The sequence below is a fragment of the Sinocyclocheilus anshuiensis genome, unplaced genomic scaffold, assembly GCF_001515605.1.
Source record: "Sinocyclocheilus anshuiensis isolate Anshui unplaced genomic scaffold, SAMN03320099.WGS_v1.1 scaffold183, whole genome shotgun sequence".
NCBI lineage: Eukaryota > Metazoa > Chordata > Actinopteri > Cypriniformes > Cyprinidae > Sinocyclocheilus > Sinocyclocheilus anshuiensis.
In genome coordinates this window covers 3,812,249-3,834,333 of record NW_015548309.1, presented here as the reverse complement: position 1 = coordinate 3,834,333, position 22,085 = coordinate 3,812,249, and the positions used below count along the sequence as shown (strand labels likewise).

Genomic DNA, 22,085 nt, shown 5'->3' with positions numbered 1-22,085 from the left:
ACCTTTCTTTGACATTTGGTATAATTAACTCAAACTAAGAGTTGAGAAACAACATCTCTGTCTCAACATCTCCTAAGAATTCATGGCTTACACCAGAATTGCAAACTCTAGTCTGAGACTCAAACTTAAGTCTAACTTAAACAGTTTGCCTTGAGACTCCAAATTAAAGACCTGCGAACAGACTTTAGGTCCACAAGAAGACACTGTTCAGATAAAAGGGAGTCTCTTTTGCATGCCGTAACTCTTGTGAGATTATGCATCATTTTGTATTACACAGCAGCGTTTCAACATGGTGACTAAAACTGGTTTACTGTCCAAAGGTTTACAGACAATGATAATGAGAGAAGCACTGGCATCTACTTTAGAAAATACATGTATATATGAAATTAGACTACATAAAGTATTCTAGAAAAATTTAAATATATAATGTAAAATGTAGGTTTAGCATGGTTTGGCTTGAGGGAAAACAAATCCCAGTTACCATAGTTACCCATTCATTTACTAAGGGAAAATGAGAGGAAATTTTCTATTGAGTGCATGTATAGGTTACTCAGATTAGCCTGCAATATATAAAAAAGAGACTTGTAACTTAATTTGTACTCCACCTCAAGGACATGAGACTAGACCAGGGGTAGGCAAGTTCGGTCCTAGAGAGCCGCAGTGCAGAGTTCAGCTCCAACCCTAATCAAACACACCTGAACAAGCTAATCAATGTCTTCAGGATTACTAAGGCTATAGGCAGGTGAGTTTTGTTTTCAGGGTTGGAGCTGAACTCTGCAGGACTGCGGCTCTCTAGGACAGAACTTGCCTACCCCTGGACTAGACTCTACATCAGAGACTTGCGAACATGATGATGGTTCACTTGTTACTGCAGGCAATGATACTGAGAACACATCTAAAGTGGATAAGAATGCTGAATCTTTCATCTTTAATTAACTCTCTTTAAATGCATCATGCATGAATATTTATACCATTGAGAAAGGTGCAGGAAAAGTCTTCTCACCACGTCTTCCCTCTGTTTTTTTTTTTTGTTTTTTTTTTTGTTTTTAGGCTTGTTTTTTTATTGCCACCATAGAAAGCCAATGTTATCCATCAGACCGGGGCTATTAAGACAAACAAACACAGCTAACGCGGCCACTGAAACATGATACCAGCGGTAGTGACATCCCCTTGAGCATTGAAGATATTCAAAACAAACCTTCACTCCCTATGAAGTCAATCCACCAGGCACCTCACATGCCTGAATCTATCTGAGATAGCATATTCAGCCAGAGTGATAGTAAACGCTAACGATGTGCCCAGATAAGAGGAACATGCCAGGTGTGACTTGACCCGCTGCCCCTGTTCAGACTGTCTTCAATCAAACTTCACTTACCGGCTGAATAATTCAGAGTGTCTGACCGCAGGTATTTGTAGAGGTCAGAGAGCAGAAAACACTGGCTGGGGCAAAACATTATGCAATGTTTGTGATCAGACAAACCAGGAGAAGACTGTTGAATGATGATGATAATGAAAGCCATCATGACAAAGCGTGTCACTGCAAGCACATTTTGCCACCTTACTAAGCTTCCCATGGGGAAACGATGCTATGGAGTGCATTGTTTAATATCTCTGTGTTTTTAAATGCACGATGCATGATAAAAATAACACCTCAGACACAGATGATTATGTCCGAGTTGAAAAGGGGTATCTATCATTTACAACAACGACAAATAGCAAAGCGTTAAATTTGGAGGAGAAATTTGGTCCCTTTCAGGCTAGGGTACAGTTAACTCAGTGTGCTGCCAAAGGCTGGTTCACAGCTCTTCTGAGAGAGAGTAGACAATCACTACTATTACCACCCTGATAAACTTACTTGGCTTCACACCACAAGCATTCATGGTCTAATCACCCTACAGATGAAGACATGCAGTACAAAACAATCACAAAGACAGATGCACAATAACAACATGTTTTCTGCTATAGTCTACAAGAGAGTTTTTCTTTAGACAAGAATGCATGTCCATTAGCTTTTTAAGTAAGGAGAGTTCACCTGATTCCCCAGATATGATATAAAAACAAGCTTACTAGCAACAGATGAAGAAGAGTTTATTTGGGACCATTAATAATACCATACAAATACAGACCAATTACTCCATAATGGGCCATCTTTAAGAGTAATGGCTTACATAACAAAACAATGATACATGGATAATTCCCAAGTTGGTCTGATGCCCTGTGAAATGGTAACTCTATCCAATACTAGGCTGCGTAGTAAGACTTGGAAAGACCGACTAGCTCACAATTCACACACACACACACACACACACACACATACACTATTAAGGAAACAGTCTTTATGAAAACCGAACTGGAGTCAATTTTCATGGTCAAGATCTTATTTCCTAAAATTTCTAGGATATGAATAGAAGTGGTCACATGACTGATATTGTTTTTGACAAGGCACGACTCAACTGATCTAAAGTGACAGCTTTCTATAAAATCAGCACCAGATGTGGCCCTTAAAAAGACCAAAAACGCACTTAGATGCATCTGGCTAAAGCAAAATCAGTTCATTCTCAAATGGCATGTAAAACCAGCACAAATAAGATTTATTCAGTTTCTACTCACCTCTTTATCACACTCAATTTCCAGCCCAGCATCCTTTAAATTGCCTTCGAACTCCTCTCGGATCATGATTTTCTCCCCATCAGCAGGGTCTAGGGGTCCGACGTCCACCACCACCTCTGCAGGTTCATCCTTCCCTCCCTCTGGGTCTTTTTCCTCCACTCCTAAAGGATAACTACCATTGGAGATGATGGACAGTCTGTGTTGACTAGGAGACCCCCTGACGGAGGAGCGTTTTCGATAGTGGTACACCAGCACATAGTCCACTTTCCTTCGGCCGTCAGCAAAGCACAGCCGTTTGCGAGGGTCCTGGTCCATGTCCATCAGGTTATTGGCCACCTGAACAGGTGAGAGGAGAATACAATGTACCCAGGCTCAGTGTTCATCAGCAGTGTGCGTGCATATCAAATTCAATTTAGGAGAAAAGGGGGAGGGAGTATGGTGAGGATAGATGTAGGTCAGACTATTGCTTCTTAATTTGGCTGCTCTCAATACACTTCAATTTAGATTGAAAGTATGAAAGCAATAGACAATTTTCATTCATGCCATTATTTCTGGGTTATCCTTCATTCAATGTTCTGGCTATAGAACTAATGCTAATCTGTTTGAGTATTGCTGCTAGTATCTAGTAGTACTATTCATGAAAAATCAAAAGCATACTCACGTGTATCTTGTTGTCAGTTGTCTGCAGCATGTTATCACACTTAAATAAAAACACAAAAACAATAAGAAACAGCAACAGTTTCTCAGCGTTCCTGGAAAATTGTGGGCGTTTCTGGTGGCATGTCCGTTTCTGATGTCAACCTACAGAGACGCCACCATCCATCTTTCCCTCTGTTTATCCATCGATCTCGCAAAGCATGAAATCCATCCGTCTGTCTGATTTTGGCACCGTTGACTGGGAAGCGCAAAGCTTTGCTTCACGCACAACAGAACGCATCTCCACAGAAACTTCTGATTTGTCCCTGACTAATCGTCCCTGGAGGAATACCTGCGCGTCTCCAAGCGCCAGAGCGCATCATTACGCGCCGGAGGGGATTACGCGCGTGTGTAAAGATGAAGTCTCCAACAGGTTCAAGACCCCCCCAAATAAAACGTTCCGCGAACATCCGTTTATTGCACCGTGAATCTCTGTTAAATAGTGCTTGGTTTGAGCTTAATATATAGGAATCAGGGGGGCTAAATGCCCCCATAAGCACAATGTGCTTACTTCTAAATGAATAAAGTAATGAAGAAAAAATATGAATAAAGAAAAAAAATAGTGTTGATGGAGCAACACATAAAATAAATAAAACATAAGGTTAGAATTTAAAAAAAAATAATGTGATATATTTATATTTATATATGCATATACTTTTGAAAAATTCTATTTTTTTTAGATTTCCTGTTCATTTCAATCACATTTGGCACTTGGAAAGTGTTCAGACTCCTCCTTTTCCTGCTTTTATTGAACAGACAGCTTGTAGTGTAGACATATTTCATAAATTTGTTGTAGTTCATCCATTCTGCATCTTTCTCTGTCAACCTAGCAGTGAGAATCCCTGAAATCATCTTGAATAAATTAATATTAATTTATTCAAGCTAATTTCATTAACCACTAGCAACATAAATATGCAACCTTTTAAATCTGATTAAAATTTACAATACATCAAAATTACCTTAATTTTTTATCATTACATAATATGACCTCATAAATCAGGAAAGTTTGTCCAGGTGCTTAGGAAAGTGTTGTGGTTGTGGCATTTGTTGTTATTTAGTGGTTTAGGAGAATTTTTGTGCTGTTATAGTCAACTTCTTCACCCCTATTATGAGGCTCTGACGCTTTATTTCTTTAAAGTAATCTACAAACACATAACTCATAAAAACTGAGTTTATTTGCCACATAGACATGTTGAGCAGGCTACTCACTTGATCCCAAGACTCTTCACTGAAATCAAATGGATCATCAAAGGTGCAGCTGATGGAGTTCATGACTTCAATCTCAGATACTTCCTTTAAATCACTCCAGATAGAGGAGGACTCACTCAACGCAGTGCTGACTCCATTCAGAACACAGCTATGCACCTCTGTTGATGGGAAACAATAAAGTTTTAATAGCAGTTAATATCCATACATTTAACATTTATATTGATCTTACTCCACGAACATGACTACACAGGGTTAAGGATGCACCTTTAACCTTTGAAAGACCTCAAAAAGAGACCTACAAAGACAACTCTTCCTATAACTCTTTGATCACACATAGCAAAAAACACAATCTATTTGCAGAAACAATATTCAACACCAATAACATAAACAATTTGCTATATTTTATTCAAAACAAAATATTTCTATTAATGTCTAAATATAAGCCATATAAATATTTATAATTAAAATTCAAATAAATGTCACCTACACAAGCACTCTGCATAGTAAATTATAAAATATTATTTAACATACAAGTACATGTACAGTTTACAGTTGTCAACAGCATGTTGTTATCCGGACAGAGCATAACCATCTGTTAAATGCCTCTGGTACGGTTTATAACTGAAGTCAGAAGTTTTCAACACACTGTCAACCCATGTATAGGCAATTATCTGTCAACAGGGTTTGTCATGACTTACCTACATATGAACAGGATTTATTCACAGCCATGTTACCAGCGATCTGAAGCGCAACCAGGTATGGGACGCTTGGAGACTGTGAAGGCGCAAAATCCTCTCAAGGCTTTGGCCAGGCTTAATTTAATACCGTGACTGCTGGAGAGAGAGAGAGGGCTTATGATTGTGCCAAACTTTAACTAATTTCCAGGACCTTCTGTCACGGGTGAACACAGCCCACTTATCATCCAGTTCCACCAGAAATGGACCTATTAAAAACTGAGAGACCTATTAAAAACTGAAGCAGATTCAGTGGAAATGTCTTGGAGTGTTTATTTTGGCTGACAGCATCATTAGGGTGATGCACCTGCCCCATTCAGTGCAATTATGTCACACACTAAAATATTAGGCCCAGCAGCCTTTATCCCAGCAAACAGGAAATGTTCTCAGAACGTTGGCTAATGTTCTGGCAAGGTTCTCTCAAAGTTATTATTTCTGAATATTCTCTGAACATTCAAATTGTCCACTTTTAAAATTATTTTAAAAACTTTTTTTTCTTGGTTAAAAAAACATTTGGTAAGGGAACATTCCATTTCATAATTTTGCAAACATTATTTGAATGTTACTTTTGCATATTCTCTAAACATTCTAAAACAAGTAGTAACATTTAAAAAATGTTAGACAAACCTCCAACTAAACCGTTTCAGGAAAACGTTCCATGAACAATGTAATGATAATGTTTTTGTCCTATTGTTTTGAGAACATTATTAAAGATTAGATAACTTTGAACTAAAATTGTACATTCCCTAAATGTTTTCTGTAACATTCACATAACCAAGAAAAACCTGGACATTCAGAAATATCTTTTTCATAACTTGACGTTAGCAAAACATTTTATTTTTTATTGGTTTGGATGTGATGCTCTTTCATACAGAAGATCAGAACCCCTTTAAAAACATATATTTGAACACAATTACCATGATTTTCATGTTGCCAAGTTACGTATCCAGGTCTATAGGAACTCATTCAGATCAGTGAGGAGACGTGGAATTTCCTCCATTCACTTACAGTGGGTACGGAAAGTATTCAGACCCCCTTAAATTTTTCACTCTTTGTTATATTGCAGCCATTTGCTAAAATCATTTAAGTTAATTTTTTTTCCTCATTAATGTACACACAGCACCCCATATTGACAGAAAAACACAGAATCGTTGACATTTTTGCAGATTTATTAAAAAAGAAAAACTGAAATATCACATGGTCCTAAGTATTCAGACCCTTTGCTCAGTATTTAGTAGAAGCACCCTTTTGATCTAATACAGCCATGAGTCTTTTTGGGAAAGATGCAACAAGTTTTTCACACCTGGATTAAATGGCTGCAATATAACAAAGAGTGAAAAATTGAAGGGGGTCTGAATACTTTCCGTACCCACTGTATACCCCTCACCAGCTCACCCACACAACTGCTCTCGATTTGCTTGATTTTCTCTTGGAAACAAGAATGGGGAGTATGTCACGTTTAACTCTTCAAAAGCCTGCCCATTAAATCAGCCTTGATACTCCCATGCATTTCACACCTTCTATTTATAGACGTATATGCTTTACATTACTCACATAGTTCTGGAGGGTACAGTTGGGAATTGATTTGGCCCACTGGAAAGGGAGCGATTTGCACTCTAAAGGCATAATTCTAATATGTATGTATTTATCTTATTCCATGCTCTATACATATGGTGGGAGGTTAAGGCGAGGTATTGATGAAAGTCAACTGTGCAACAGGCAAACCAACATATATACAATGAATTAATAACAGATTCCATCTAAAGAACCAAGAGGTTTGGGGCTGTGGATATGATGCAATATTAGCACTCTCTTGTAGTTAAAAAACGGTTGGTTGTCCTTTGATAAAGTAATCAGAATTTTAGCAGTGTGTGCCCTCATGTGTTCAATAATCAACATTGCAACCTAAATAGCTCTCTTTTTTTTTCTTTTTTTTTTACCAGTCAGAGAGAACCACAAGAGGGCACCATTAACACAGCTCAGTGGCGGTTCTAGCGCCCTGGGCGCTATATATTAGTGTGTGTGTGTGTGTGTGTGTGTGTGTGTCCCTATACTTTTGCCTGTATAAATCTATATATTTAAATTATTACAAATTGAGGCAAATAAATAAACGCATAATTGTACAGCAAAAGCATTAATAAAGTGAGTGATGCTACGTTTGTTAAAAAAAATACAATATATTACAAAATTGCATACTGTCTGGTTATGTAAGCTAGTTGGTCAGAAAAAGTAATGTCGCTGCCCTTGTGTGTAATAGCATAGCATAACATAAGTGATAGGCCTATACAGTATATATAGGCTATTATTTGATAGTTTAAACTTGGCTAGACTTAAGACAGCAATGTTCTCTGATAATGTAAATGTTCTGTTCGCTTTTATTCGTTGTTTGAAAAACGGTGGAAATAAAAGCGTAATGATTTTTTAAAATTGTCATCCGGTGAAATACAAATTTAGTAGCCTAGTATAAATAAATATTTTATGACATAACACCCATATCTGGCAAAATGACGGGTTTGTGGTGTGCCTAATTTTAGGCTAAACAGGCTATAGACTTAACCTGGATCTGGTTCACCCTCCGTCTTTGCGTCTGAGTGAGGCCACTTCTCCGGTCGCACACGCCGAGTCCCGACCAGGTTAATTGACGCACAAGGTGACATGATATTGACTTGTGGTGCAAATGAGCGGTAAAACCCCCTTTTTTTTCCTTGTGCAAGATGCCGCCCTGGGGTGCGTTTCCCAAAAGCAACTATATGGTCGCAAGTTCCGTCGTTATCAATAGATTTCAATGGAACTAACTATAATTAGCTCACGATGCTTTTGGGAAACGCACCCCTGGTCGGTTGCCCATGTCGCCCATGCCTAAATCCGCCACTGCATAGCATCATTACCCACCACTAGCCTCCAATGTCCCGAACTCATAAGAGCCCTTTTTTTTCAAAACTGTCTTTGTGCCACTATGAATACAGAGTTGTTTTGAAGAGAGATCCTTTCACAAAAGGCCTCACAAACCCGACCCTTATTTTTCCTTTTCCCTTCTCTTTGAGAATAAAACAGTTGAATTTCAAATCCAGCTGGAAATTCTTGAACATTTTAAATATCCATTCCACACAAAAGATTATATTTTTGAAGAATGTTGATAATGTTGTATTTTGTGTCCATACATTGAAAGTCAATGGGAAAGGAAACTGATTAGTTAACAACATTCTTTAAAACATCTTCTTTTGTGTTCCACAGAAAAAGTCACTGAGAATGACATGAGGGCAAGTAAATGGTAATAAGTTCATGCACCAGACACCAGAGTATGACTAAAAAATATGCAATAGGTTTTCTCAGCAAAAAGATGATGTCGCAAACAAGATTAAATGGCGTCATGTCTTTGCTCAACATGTGAAAATGTGGAAATATGTGCACACATTCCACGAAACCTACATGCATGAAATAGGCCTAGGCAGTTTAAAAAACTTATCTGATTTTAGTGTTTACAAAAACAGACGTTGTTCACCCAGCATCCTCTCTCAAAATGAAATTACTGGTGAAATGTCACTCTAAGATCGAACAGGTCTTGTGTCTGAACTAATTGTCTGGAATTTCATAACTAAATGATTCACCTCCAGAGGCCACTGAATTTAATGAGCATCTGGGATGCTGAGTTGAGAAACACATTGTGACTCAGTTCTACACTATCTGCCTTGTTGACAAAAGCTTTGTTAGGTAAATAGAATTTAAATAAATATCGGGTGACCATACGTGCCCTTTTTTCCCGGCCAGGATTTCTATGTTGCATACAATATCCAGGTTTTGGCTTTGTTTGAGCTGCGCAGACCGATCGGTGTTATGACATCAAAGCACCGTGAAAGCTATAGAGAGCAGCGACGGCTCCTATGCTTTCGAATCGCTCCCACGGTTCTCTACACCGATCGGTCTGTGCAGCGCCGCTTCATGTCGAACACATCTGTACGCGTATTTGCATCGCTTTGACCGTACTGGTCGATTATGTACAATGCCTGCATGTTATTGGTCAAACTACTTTACGATCATTACCTTCAGCAAGTATGAAAACAAAGCCAAAACCTGGATATTTTCGGCAATATAGAAATCCTTGTCAGGAAGTGTCCAGGAAAAAGAGCACGCATGGTCACCCAATAAATAGATATTCCGTCGAGTCCCTGGCAGTATGATTGACAGTCATTGTTTTCCTGTTGCTAAGGGTGACGTGCATCACAGACGGAGATGGACGGGTGTCACAACACTGGGGGATGAAGAAAAGCGCTGCTCTGACCGTGACAATGGGCTCCATTCATCTGCAACGAAATTATCATCCTCACTGTAGCCTACTCGCCTCTCCGCAGAGCCGGCACCACCAGCTTTAGGAAAAATCAATCAAAGCAAAGAATTTCTATAATTAGACAGAGGACAGACTTTGTAAACAGAGCAGAAAATGTCCACTGTGGAAGCAGCCATGAGTAATCGTTGCATAAGGTAGCAGTGCATGTTAATTATCCGCGTTATCCGCAAATGCCACATGTGGGGTGCAATGCTTTAATAAATATGACAAAGTTTTGAGGATTTAGCACCTAGACATTATTGGAGAGGAAACCACAACTGACTAAGTGTTTGGGCCATGACTAGCTGATGTGTCATGTGATGTTGACATCCTGTAGCCTAATCATTAGTTCATATCTTAGAGAGGAAAGCATTATATGCTGTGCTCTTATCTGACATTTAGGGTGCGATTTTGACAAATGTATAATTTATAGCCTGCTCTAAAGTGGTTTCAATATGAAATATGTATTGATTATTTCAGAGTATAAATGGCATCAGAGAATATTTGTATAGCCTACAGCTCTTCGAGGAGGATAGAGATGCTATAACACAGCAGAACTCATAGCACTGCTGGAACAAAAATATGTTATGAAAGAAGGTTATGAAAACGTTATTTCTGAAAAGAAATTTTTATTTAAAGGTCTTAGGTGACATTTCATTTATTATTTATTTATTTATTTATGTTGGTTATTGAAAGCTAAGGGAACATTCCATTTTATCATTTTGCAAACATTAGCTACGAAGAACTTCCTTTTGAAGGTTCTCTGAACATTCTGAAAACCAAGAACGTTGTTATCTAGGGTTTTTTGCAACATAAACACACATCTTTTATCAAATATCACTGATTATATTATGATTGCAGATCTGCTCATTTGTTAGTGTCGCAACAATTTGAAGAACTATTTTTTTGTTGCCGTTTTTGTTGTTGTTGTGCTGATTGAGGTCAAAACGACTGATTGCCAGCTTAAAATTTAAAATACACTATAACATGTCACAGAAAGGTGCAAAGTGCCATGTTAGTAGGCTACACTGATCACAAAACGAGACAACTCCTATCTTGTGATGCATTCCGTGAAAGAGCCACACAGTCTGAAAACAAACACAGAAAACAAGACAGAGAGGTTATGAGAGGACAGTTTCAACATGATCTTTTTCTAATGCCATTATCTTTCTTTTTTGAGTAGGCTACATACGAATTCATTAGACTACTTGATGATCATTTCATAACATAAGATGGTCATCAAGTTAAGAAAGAAAGACAGAAAGACAAGTGTGACCGACTCCAGAGCTTCTCCCTTTCTCACATGAGAGGTGGGAGTTTACCGTTATAAACAGTCACTTCCCCTCAGGGCAGCAGCATTGAGCCACAGACGAGCAACACAAGGACAGACACAGACCTTTGGGAATTGAAACATCTGAAAACAACAAAACTTCTGTTGCTGTGTATTTGATTTAGAAACTGGATTTACATGATGGCTAAGTCAGGCTTGTCCAGTGGAGAGCAGTGCATCAAATACATGATATTCGTCTTTAATTTCATATTTTGGGTGAGTTTAATACAGTTCACTCCTAAATGTTTTATCGTGGAAAAACAATGTATACACATACGTGCGTGACATAATATCTAATAGGCTACATACTTGCTATTCTGCCTGAATAGGCTAGTAGTCTTTGAATTTGGTTTTTTAATAAATTTCTAAAAATAGGCCTACTTTTTAATTTATTTAACATTAAAGTACGACAAATATATCTTAACGGCTGATATCCGTTTTGCTGAATTGAATTGTCATTGATTGGCTCTCTATGTCGTTTCGAAGTCACCAAGGCCTACTATGGTGAAGGCTCAATTTAAATATTAATTACGTAACGTATTGTACGACATCTGGATCGGTGAGAAGTGTGCGTTTGTAGATGCTTGCAATTACGTTGATCTGTTGGCGAATTTATTTCTTTTTTTATAATACTTGCTTATGCAATAAAAATTTACTTATGCGTAAAAAAAGTACTAAAAAATGCGAATCGACTCATGACTATTAATCAGCACGCCCTAATTAATATTCATGAGATAAGACTTCTCCATCTTATGTATACAAATCTATGTTCGCCATAGTGTGATTCAAAATATGGCGTTATGGGCAGCGGGTAAGCAGAACATGCTCAGAAACTAAAGACAAAATAGTTAATAGTATTAAGTTAAGTGTTAATGTAGTACTAACTATTACTTCCTGCATAGTTACTTGTTAACAACGGACCATTATTCTAAAGTGTTACCCAATTTTCTATTAACTCTACCATTGTTTGTACTTTTAAATATTTCTTAGAGAGAGTTTCGCATATTGGTTGAGCGGTTAAAGAGAAGACAAGTTTCAGGCTGAATATTGATAACGTAGGGTATTCCATGTCCAAGACGGTAATTTGTTCTTATTGAGAGGAAGAACATGTCAAACTTTTGCATTCCTGTTGCTAGGAAACCACATCCCTAATCCATCCCATCAATGAGGTTAAATTTAGCCTCAGGGATGAAATGTAAACACATTTAAACGTATTTCACAAAGAAAGAAATAAGGACAGAAACCAATTACCTAGTCTATATAGCGAAAAATAGAAATATATATAGGCTAAACAATCTGTATTATAATAAGTTTGGTTGAACATTTTGAGTGCTTCACCTAGAAACTTTAAACCAAGACTGTTTACTTTGATTCAAGTAATCTGATACTCACTGTATGAGTAACTCAGAAACTGGATTTTCTGAACTAGTGAGATTGTCCACACCTACCACATCCATCCTTAACCCTGTAAAGCCTGACATAAGAGATTCTTTTTTTTTAAATAAAAGTTTATTAAACCAAGATATACTCTATATAAAAATGTGTTTGTGTTTTATGTTTTGTGGCATATTTCATACACCAGGCATTTATGGACCATGATATAGGAGAATATGGAGCTCATACACGAGGAGGGGAAAAAACACCTCAAATTGAGCAAAAATATGCAATTTGGTGCAATTGCTTATATTGCCAAAAAAGATGAAATTCAGATAGCTTGTAATGTAAATCAATTAGATCTCTAGCAAACTAATATAAAATGCATATAAATATCAGTTGTCACTTTATATCTCCCAATAATCTGTTTTAGTAAGATGATATTTAAATAGCTTTTATTATAAAAGTTCTGGAGGTCTTTAGAGGTCTTGTAAATTAATGTATGACATATGACAGTAGGCTTTATAGGGTTAATGTCCTGTCTTCTCCCTGACCTCTGTCTCTAACTCATCTCCACTTTAAGAGTGAAGCGGTGTCAAGCAAAGGGACAATAGCTGTGTTCTGACTTCCCTGTGTTCTGACTTCCTGAGGGACAGCTCGAGTTACATGATAAGTTAAACCAGATCAGCTTGTGTTGATGCAGTTTTGGCAACCAAAGTGCCATGTGGATCTTTTATACTTTTTATACTCCATTTATATACTACTAAAATGTGTTAGTTCTTTTTTTCCGCCTGACAAAGTGGCAGGTAACCTTTTATCTGCGATCTTCCCCGCACTTTCCTGTGACACAGAAAATCTAAAATGGTTTTGCCCCTCCTTCTTTTCCCTCAAAGGCCAGGTAGGAGGGTGTGGCCTGCTGGAATTTTTTTGTTCACTCCTCTGTTTTTTTAAGGTAGGTATCAAGCACGTTTCAGGTACTCAGTGTCGGGTGTTTTCTCTTGAAACTACGCTTACTTTTTAGCCATGGCTGCGGGTGGATTACAATGTATCAAATACTTGCTCTTTGTCTTCAACTTTATCTTCTGGGTAGGTGGTTTTATATCATTATGTGAGCACATGTTAATTCAATTGTATGTTTGTGGAGTAAAAAGGGAACATCGTAACAGAGAAATGTAAATGTGGGTTAAATGTGATGTGATGAGGATATAAGTTTTTAGTTGCTTGTTTACATGTCATACTTTGTGTGTGTTTGCTCACTCAGATTATCTATATTTGATGTACTGCATGACAAACTTTGCTCTTTAAGAGACACGATTCTCAACATTTTGTCTACAGTTTTCACACTTGAATTAATTGTGAAATGAGTTTCTTGTGCACGTGACTTAAATAGAAGCTGTGGTCAGACTGGGCATTTCTAGAACATACAATCTGATTAAATCTATTTAAGAACACGTAGGGTTTAGTTGCACATAGCCATTAACCACTCATTTGTGGTTAAAACAATTGTTAGTGACTGTTTTATGTAAACCTGTTGAACTTGTACTTTTACTGTTGACTGGAAATGTGTTTGGAAAATAGTTTAACTTGAATGTAAGACATTTTAACATGTTGCAAGTCAAAAAAATGAATGCACACATGAAGTTGCAGGCCTCTAAATTATAAAACCACTAACAGCAAAAATAAGGTTCAGTCTGTAACATTTATCTTGTCTTAAAATGCTTCAAAATTAAAATTCAAAAGGGTCTTGGTATTTAGGCCTGGACTTAAGTTAGCTTTGTGGTGAGTGAACAAACTAGCAAACACTGAATCCACCCATTAGCAACTCCCATTGTGTGTGGATGGGAAAAGCTGGGATCAGTTTGGGAATCTTTGAGGGCCAAGCCTCCACACCCCTGGCAGTGAGTCACCGTGACTCATATTTGTGACTGCGTTTTCCAAAGCAGAACACTGGAGGATTGCAATTAATTTGTCAAGTGCCAGAGATGCTTGTGTGTATGTGTGGGTTTTATGATCTGGTTTGGCTAGTATGGTTTGTTTCTTAGTATTCATTGTGTCATTGGTCAAAGCACCTGAGGAAACGTACTGATCCACCCATTGTGCAACTTCATAGGTGGAATGATAATGAAAAGTTACACCAAATTTTTATCTGTATGAAGAAGAAATATAAACTGTCTGTAGACTATCAAAACGATCTGTTTTGACCAAGTCTAAAGGTGTTTTTTATTTTGTATGTGGGCTGTTGATTAACTTGTAGAAACAAGAACGATTACAATCTAGTACGTTACTCATTCTTGGAAGTCACATTACATCATCCTGGGAATTGCTGGAGTTGGTCAAGACAAATTAGAGTTTGTTCAGCATATTTTTGCATATGTCTTTCTCAATGTTTGCCCTGTGGATGTAAGGTCTTGAAGTTGGAAGCAGGCTAGCAAGATTATCAGGTTGGTCAGGTTTTTGTTGAAGTGCCTTTGTACCATAAGGTTTGTTGGACTTCATTCTCTGAGGAAAAAGAGGGAAATGTTGGACCTAACTTCCTGGATGCTTCACCTTTGTAAATGTTTCCACACTTGGCCTGCAGCTATGTTTCCGCTATGTGTTTGCTCAGTTTGCCAATGCCACTGTTGTCACTATCTCAAACTAAAAACATACCTAGATTTATTAAAGGTTTTGTTTGTTTCCTCAGCTCGCAGGTACAGGAGTTTTAGCTGTCGGTCTCTGGCTGCGTTTCGATGAAAGAACTAAAGGATTCTTCACTGGAGAAAATGCTTCATCTGTGTTCCTCACTGGTGAGTTTGGTCTGGATTTCTAGGTTACCCTTCCTAAGTCCTCAATAACTTCTCAGTGAGTCAAAAACCCTCCTTATCTCCATACAGCTCATTTTATCACATGATCAGGTCTTTATACGTTGATGTTTGTGTATGTGGTACAATGGTGGTCATGGAAACCAGCCACACCTATTTCCAGACACCAGACCATCTGTCATGTGAACAGTGCGTCATGAACACTTTGATTCAACATGAAGCAAATGAAATGTGAATCAGGAGCATGAAACAAGACAGTATATATGTATATATATACTTTTTATTTTATTTTATGTAATTTATTCCTGTGATCAAAGCTGAATTTTCAGCATCATTACTCCAGTCTTCAGTGCCACATGATCCTTCAGAAATCATTATAATATGCTGATTTGCTGGTTGATATATTTTCATATAAATACAGCTAAATGATCATATAAATACAGCCTTGTTGAGCATAAGAGACTTCTTCTTTTAAAACTTTTTAAAAAATTGCAATTATTCCAAACCTTTAACAGACAAGACCCTGACTTGGTCATTCAACGTTCACGGAACAATCCTGTTCTTAAAGCGAGACAAATAGCTTGACCACTACAAAAACATGTGTAATATTCAAAGCACTCTATCTATTCTTCTAGACTGTGTTTTTATGAAAGGCACAAAGATTGAATTCTTTGTATCTGGCTTGTGGAGAAAGACCACAAAACAACCAGCAAAATGAACTTTAAACCGAAAACCAGCCCCCTAATAAAACATCCCTCAGTTTTTGAAGGGTGGAAACCACCTAAATATAGTGACAGGGATGTTGGGTTTCTGTTTGCATATTTGTTTTTTAAGAGGCAGGTTGTTTGAGTTATAATGGCAGTGCTGTTTTGGAGGAGGCTGTCTTTGGCCCACATGATGCCAGCTCTGCCCCTTCCCATCATCCCTCACAGAGCTGCCTTTCTCCTCCTAGCCAACAGAACCCGCATTGTTTGCTCCCTTCACACCTCCTTTTGTTTGGCCTGTTTATTTTCCTTTTTCAAGATTTGTCAGAAGAATGTTTGCCTCCATCAATCCAGAAACATGATAAACTTTGTAGGCAAGTGTCCAAGTGCCTGTCAGAGGTTTTGAAAGCACTTTGCGTGACAGCAGGGCATCCAGTCCAGAAAAGCAGCTACATTCTTAAAAATAAAGGTTCCACGGGGGGTTTAGAAGAACCATTTTTGGTTCCCCAAAGTACCTCATGAAAGAACCGTTCTTAAACTTAGCATGAAGAATATTTTAATCATCTGAAGAACCTTTTTCCTTTAAAGAGCCTTTTGTGGAATGGAAAGATTCCATAGATGTTAAAGGTTCTTCATGGAACCATAGATTCCAGTTTATTTTTAAGAGTGTGGTAGGTTCTTGTTTCATCGTTTCTACGGATACAGCACAATCCACTTGCATGGAATTTTGTTTTGCATATCTTGCTTTGAATAGTTTCTGATAAAGTAGCTAAAGGAAAAAAGTTATAATTTATACATTGAGAATAATGTATGGTTGTAATAAATTAAAGGGGTCATATGATGCGATTTCTTGTTTTCCTTTTCTTTAGTGTATTATGTAGCTGTTTGTGCATGTATAAGATCTGCAGAGTTACAAAGCTCAAAGTCTCCCACAAAAGGATTTATTCTATCTAAAAGAGAAGGCCGATCCAGACCGGGCTAAAACGCCTCATTCAAACACGCCCCCACATGTCTACCTCACGAAAATGTTCATGCAAAAAAGAAAAAAAGGCGTGGTTTCAGGAGTGTTGATGCAGCCATGTCAGGGAGACGCTGTGTGTTTCTGTGCGAAAGCAAAAGCACTTTATTTGGCCTTCCGAAAGCAGATGCAATGAGGAATCATTGGTTAAGATTTATTTACAACAGAACAGCACAACCCAGGTGTTCGAATTTGTGCAATGCATTTTATGGACGACAGTTTTGTGAACCTATGAGAGTACAAGGCTGGCTGTGTAAAGGCTCATTCTAAAAAAAAAAAGGGTAAATTCCGACTTTGCTATGACAATCTGGCGCTTCTGAATCAGCTACTGTAAGTATGTTTTGTTATTAGTACAAGTATTTGCTATTGACTGTTCAAATACGGAGTTTTGCGCAGCGTAGAGTAACACGTCGTGTGTGTGTGTAAGGGCCGTTACATTTCCGACGCGTGCTTATGGTGTTCGGCCAATCACAATGCACTGGGTCAGCTGGCCAATCAGAGCAGACTGCGCTTGTTGGAAGGAGGGGCTTTGTTGAAAGCGACGTGTTTGAAAGAGGCGGGGCATAGAGGACCTACAATAATGTACAGTATTTGAAAAATAATGTGTTTTTTGAACATTAAAGCATGTCAACAAATTCTGTTACACCAAATACATGAAATAATGATCTTTAAAATAGCATCATATGACCCCTTTAAATCTGACAAAAATGCCATTTACAGTAAATGCCTTTGACTTCAAGCTGTTTTTTTCAGTTGAGAAGCCAAAGAAATAGTAAGACACATGTAATGGTAAGTAAATGGGAATAATAAATGTTGTCTTTCTCCACCTCAGGGGTCTACATCCTCATTGTGGCTGGTGCCGTCATGATGGTGGTTGGGTTCCTCGGCTGCTGTGGAGCAATAAGAGAATCGGCTTGCATGCTGGGACTGGTAAGTCCTCCCATATTCTACTCCTACAGCATAAAACAAACAGATTTTTTTTTACATTCATATTATTGATGCAGTTACACTGTTACAAATAAAGGTTTTTGCAGTCATGCCATAGAGGAACCATTTTGGGTTCCTCAAAGAACCTTTTAGTGAACAGTTCATAAAAAATAAAAACCTTTTTCATTTTTCCTTTCCTTAGTCCATTTTTTTTCTAAAGAATGTTTTACTATACATTTTCCATGGATTTTAAAGGTTTTTCATGGAGCCATTGATTCCAATAAAGGACCTTTTTTTGGTTGGTGGTTATCATGTGGCTTTGACCCACATGCATGATTTATTCTTTCTGGTTGGCAGGATGAGAATGAAAATGCTGATGTCCTTGTTCACTTCATCTCTCACTTTTTCTTGCTCACTCCAGTTCTTTGTGTTCCTGCTCATCATTTTTGCAGCAGAGGTGGCCGCTGGAATCTGGGGATTGTCCAATCAAGACAAGGTGGGTGACGGTCATCCTGCTGAGAGTCAAGTCACACTTATTTATATTGCACTTCGCTTTATACAGTACAGTGATTGATGGCAGTGATCAAATACGAAATAATTCTATCCAGCTATAAAGCAGCTGTAAAGTACAATAGTGTCATTATGCAGATCAAAAACATTGATTCAGTTCCATTCAATAACTGTCAAAGTTGCAAAAGTCTCTCAGTAATGAAATAACTTAAAGGCAGCTCTACTGAAAACAATAGTGTTAATGTCGAGTTCAATTCGGTTCTCATCCATTAGTGTCAGTGCAGTCGAATCGCCAATATTTCTGAAAGTTAATTCTCTTTTAAGGCCCCTTTCTCCTGATACTCTTTCATTTTCTCTTTATTTCTCTCCTCCTCCTCAGATCGTGTCAGATGTCCAGCAGTTCTACACAGAGGCGTTCAACAAATACAAAGAATCTAAACAGGAAGCGCTGAGAGAAAGTCTGCGAGCCATTCAGTACGGAGTAAGTGGTCATTTTTAATGGTTTCTTCAAACCATAACATCAGAAACATTGAGTGAATGGAGGAAATAAAACTTAATGTTAAACTAACTCAATATATGTTCAGCTGAGGTGCTGTGGACCATCAGGAACAGTTTTTGATGGAGCAGCCGAAACCTGTCCCAAAGAGGAGGGACTTCAAGCCTTTGTCACAAAGGTATGAGAAACTCAATAAATATTGAATCTTTTTAAGCAAAATCTCTTCAGTTAAATGTCTTTTTCCATGTGCCGTTGTTACCTCTTGTGTTACTCTCCAGAGCTGCCCAGATGCTATTAAGGAGATCTTCACCTCTAGGCTTCACGTGATCGGAGGGGTTGGGATTGGCATTGGTGTGGTCATGGTGAGGAGATACTTATGCATATGGTTCTGTGCATTTTCACCTAAAAAGCTTTGACACTCCAGAGCTTGTAGCCGAGTCTTTCTCCTCAGGTCACACTGGTGTCAGATATTAACCGTGTCTCTTTCATTGGCAGATCTTCGGCATGATCTTCAGCATGCTGCTGTGCTGCGCCATCCGACGAACCCGGGACATTGTATGAGCTGCTGCTGCAGCCTGTCTTCTGCTCTCTGTTTATCTGTGTTTGTAAAAGTATGTGTGAGCATGTACGTGTTTGGAAAATCACTCTGATAAACTTCTAACAAAGCCCAGCTTTAGTCAAGCACTCTCAACTGTTACAGGTCATGCATATGCTAAGTGGAACAATTAATTGCGCTAGAGGCTGGTTTTAATTTCTTTGGTGTTTCGACTAACGTTCATTTGCCTCTTTGAATGTACTTGAAAGCTTCTGGCATTCTTTTGTAATATTTTATGTACACATATGGGTGTCTGGAGAGAGTAACACCTACTGTAGTAAGTTACCAATAAAGTTAATAATAACTAATTGACTGAATGGTGGTGATTTATTATTTATCTTAAGGGAACCTGATCTAACCTGAAATATTAAATATATATGTTCTGCACTGCCCTCTGGTGCTTTTACAGTGCACTGGCATTCCAACTTTATTGTTTTACTTCCAAAATGTTGTTTTTAATTCCAAAATCTCTGCTTCTAAGTTTAGTTGATTTTTAACACCTTTTATAGAGTTTCAAAAAAAACAGTTTGAAGGAATCAACATTTATTGGGTTGTAACAAGTTTGATATGATAGGATAAAAAAACAAAACAAAAAGAAAGAGTCAGCTGAGATAAATGTAACATTTTACAAATCCATTTTTTGGCTAAAATTAATCAAATTGGCCACTTTATCATTCAACAACTGGCCGTGAAATAATCTATTAAATAAATTATTTATGTTTGTTAGATTTACAGATAGTTTAATTGGCACAAAACTACATATCATTTTTTGCTTTTTTGTTTTTTGCCCTTTTTTTCTTTCTTCTTGGTGGCTCCAGTCCAGCCAAATCCTCTGAACTCCAAGCAGTCCACTGCATTATGGGAGATGTAGTAGACGTTCTCCATGGCAGCTGGACTGAGAATATCCACATCTGTCTTTGTGGATTTGGCACTGACAGACCTCTTCTTGGACGAGCGCTTTCTTTTGCTCTTTGCCACAGGTTTGGCCCTTTGAGATCTTGACTTTTTGGTACCTGAAGGCTATAAAGTTTATAGAATGGGAAGGATGTAAGAAAACCACCAGATGTTTCTCTTTTTGTCTTTTATGAAAATGAAAAGTCAATAGAACTTAAAAAGTCCTTACCATTATTTAGTGCCTTCTGCTCACACAATAGTTAGACGCTCGAATATACTCTGAAAAAAAAATTTGTTTCAGAAAAAACAGAAAACCCTTGTCAATGCATGTAAGAAAATGCTTTCCTATTTTAAACTCATTTAATAATATTTTGCATTTAGCTTTAACAGAAATTGTATCCAAAGGCTGCTGTTCCTCTCCAATGTGTTCCTCCTTTATAAGGTCTCTTGTTGTGTGCTGTTGTTAATCTAGGGTTGTCTAATGATGGGTCATTGGAGCTTTTACATGGGACTCATCCACCAACTGGCTTTTCAGGTCGGTCCGGGATCTTTTTTGCTGTGACCCCCAACCTAAGAATAACCTGTTGTCTGGTCATTTAATAAGACTTTGGAGTGATATTTATAAACCGAGTAATAGGAACCTTCATCCTGATTAGTAATCATCCTGGTTCATCCTGACGATGCGCTGAGAAAACTAACAGTTCCCACGTGAAAAAAAACACGTGCTTTTTCATTGAAAATAAACAGAGAAGAGTTTAAATTGGATAAATACTTATTCATACAAGAATCAAATCAGCCGGCTCAAGAGGAACAACAAGAGCAAAAAACTGTATGACAGTCGGGGAAGAGCTAAAGGTGCAATATACTTATTTAGCGATTTCCTCGAAGCGGACGCTAGCTTACAATTGACATACAAACTTGTTGAAAATTAGCACCCATGCAGTTAATTCATGATGTGCCGAGTTGTTTTCGTAAAAAAAAAAAAAAGCGGTTTATACAGCATATTCAGGCATCTCCTCCATTGATTTACGCATTTTTAGCTAAAGTTGGGAGTCTCCCTCTACGAGAGGATGTACTTCACATATTTCACCACAGGAGGGCGTTCATTTGCGTTTCGCTGACTGCAATTTTGTAATTTACAGATCTAAGAATATTTTTCTGCTAATCAAATGAGGTTATTTGGCAAATGTAATCAACATCTAGTAAATCACAGGTTAATCAACTATTTATGAAATGATATTAAAACAATATAAAAAAATGTAATGCCAACTACGGCTCGAGTTAAAAAATAGCAGCAATGTAATTCACATATTTCACCACAGGATGGCGTTCATTTGCGTTTCGCTGACTGCAATTTTGTAATTTACAGATCTAAGAATATTTTTCTGCTTATAAAAAGCGGTTATTTGGCAAATGTAATCAACATCTAGTAAATCATATGGTAATCAACAATTTATTAAATGATATTAAATCAATATAAAAAATGTAATGCCAACTACGGCTCGAGTTAAAAAATAGCAGTAATGTAATTCACATAATTCACCACAGGATGGCGGTGTTTGGTTAAGTTACTTTGATTCTTACCTCTTACGTTTTAAAATATATGTATTTTAACAAATCATACAATACAAGAAAATGCACAAGAGAATTATGTAATCCATGCAAAATATTTGATTAAAGTTAATATTAAGAGACTTTAGTCTTTTTACAGTATTACCGATGTAAGAATATATTTCTAAAAAAATATTAAATTAAATTAAATCAAATCAAATCAGCAATGTAATTCGTTCAATTTACCACTGGAGGGCAGCTGAACTCTGCAGACTCAAATTTATAAATATATTACATATATACAGAATATAT

The 22,085-nt window shown here is 37.5% G+C and overlaps 2 protein-coding genes across 4 annotated transcripts in view; one reads left to right on the top strand and one right to left on the bottom strand.

Annotated features, from left to right (window-relative positions):
- LOC107656385 (anoctamin-1-like) overlaps positions 1-19,283 on the bottom strand; it is a 51,589-nt gene extending 32,306 nt beyond the window's left edge. For both annotated transcript variants that reach the window (XM_016444223.1, XM_016444224.1), the window contains exons 1-4: positions 19,209-19,283; positions 4,516-4,580; positions 3,272-3,310; positions 2,611-2,946 (exon numbers count right to left, since the gene is read on the bottom strand). In XM_016444223.1, coding sequence (XP_016299709.1) covers positions 2,611-2,946; positions 3,272-3,310; positions 4,516-4,578 — 438 coding nt within the window. In that variant the 5' untranslated portion in view covers positions 4,579-4,580; positions 19,209-19,283. The remainder of the gene's footprint in view (positions 1-2,610; positions 2,947-3,271; positions 3,311-4,515; positions 4,581-19,208) is intronic.
- LOC107656430 (CD9 antigen-like) lies at positions 10,911-19,636 on the top strand. Of its 2 annotated transcripts, none has more exons than XM_016444296.1 (8): positions 10,911-11,119; positions 14,961-15,063; positions 17,633-17,730; positions 18,149-18,223; positions 18,617-18,718; positions 18,822-18,911; positions 19,012-19,095; positions 19,229-19,636. In XM_016444296.1, the coding sequence occupies exons 1-8, from the start codon at positions 11,042-11,044 to the stop codon at positions 19,292-19,294; spliced, it is 696 nt and encodes a 231-aa protein (XP_016299782.1). In that variant the 5' UTR covers positions 10,911-11,041; the 3' UTR covers positions 19,295-19,636. The 2 variants fall into 2 exon arrangements, with proteins under 2 accessions (XP_016299782.1, XP_016299784.1); XM_016444298.1 differs by lacking the exon at positions 10,911-11,119 and adding an exon at positions 13,236-13,363.
- The last annotated feature ends 2,449 nt before the right edge of the window (positions 19,637-22,085 follow it).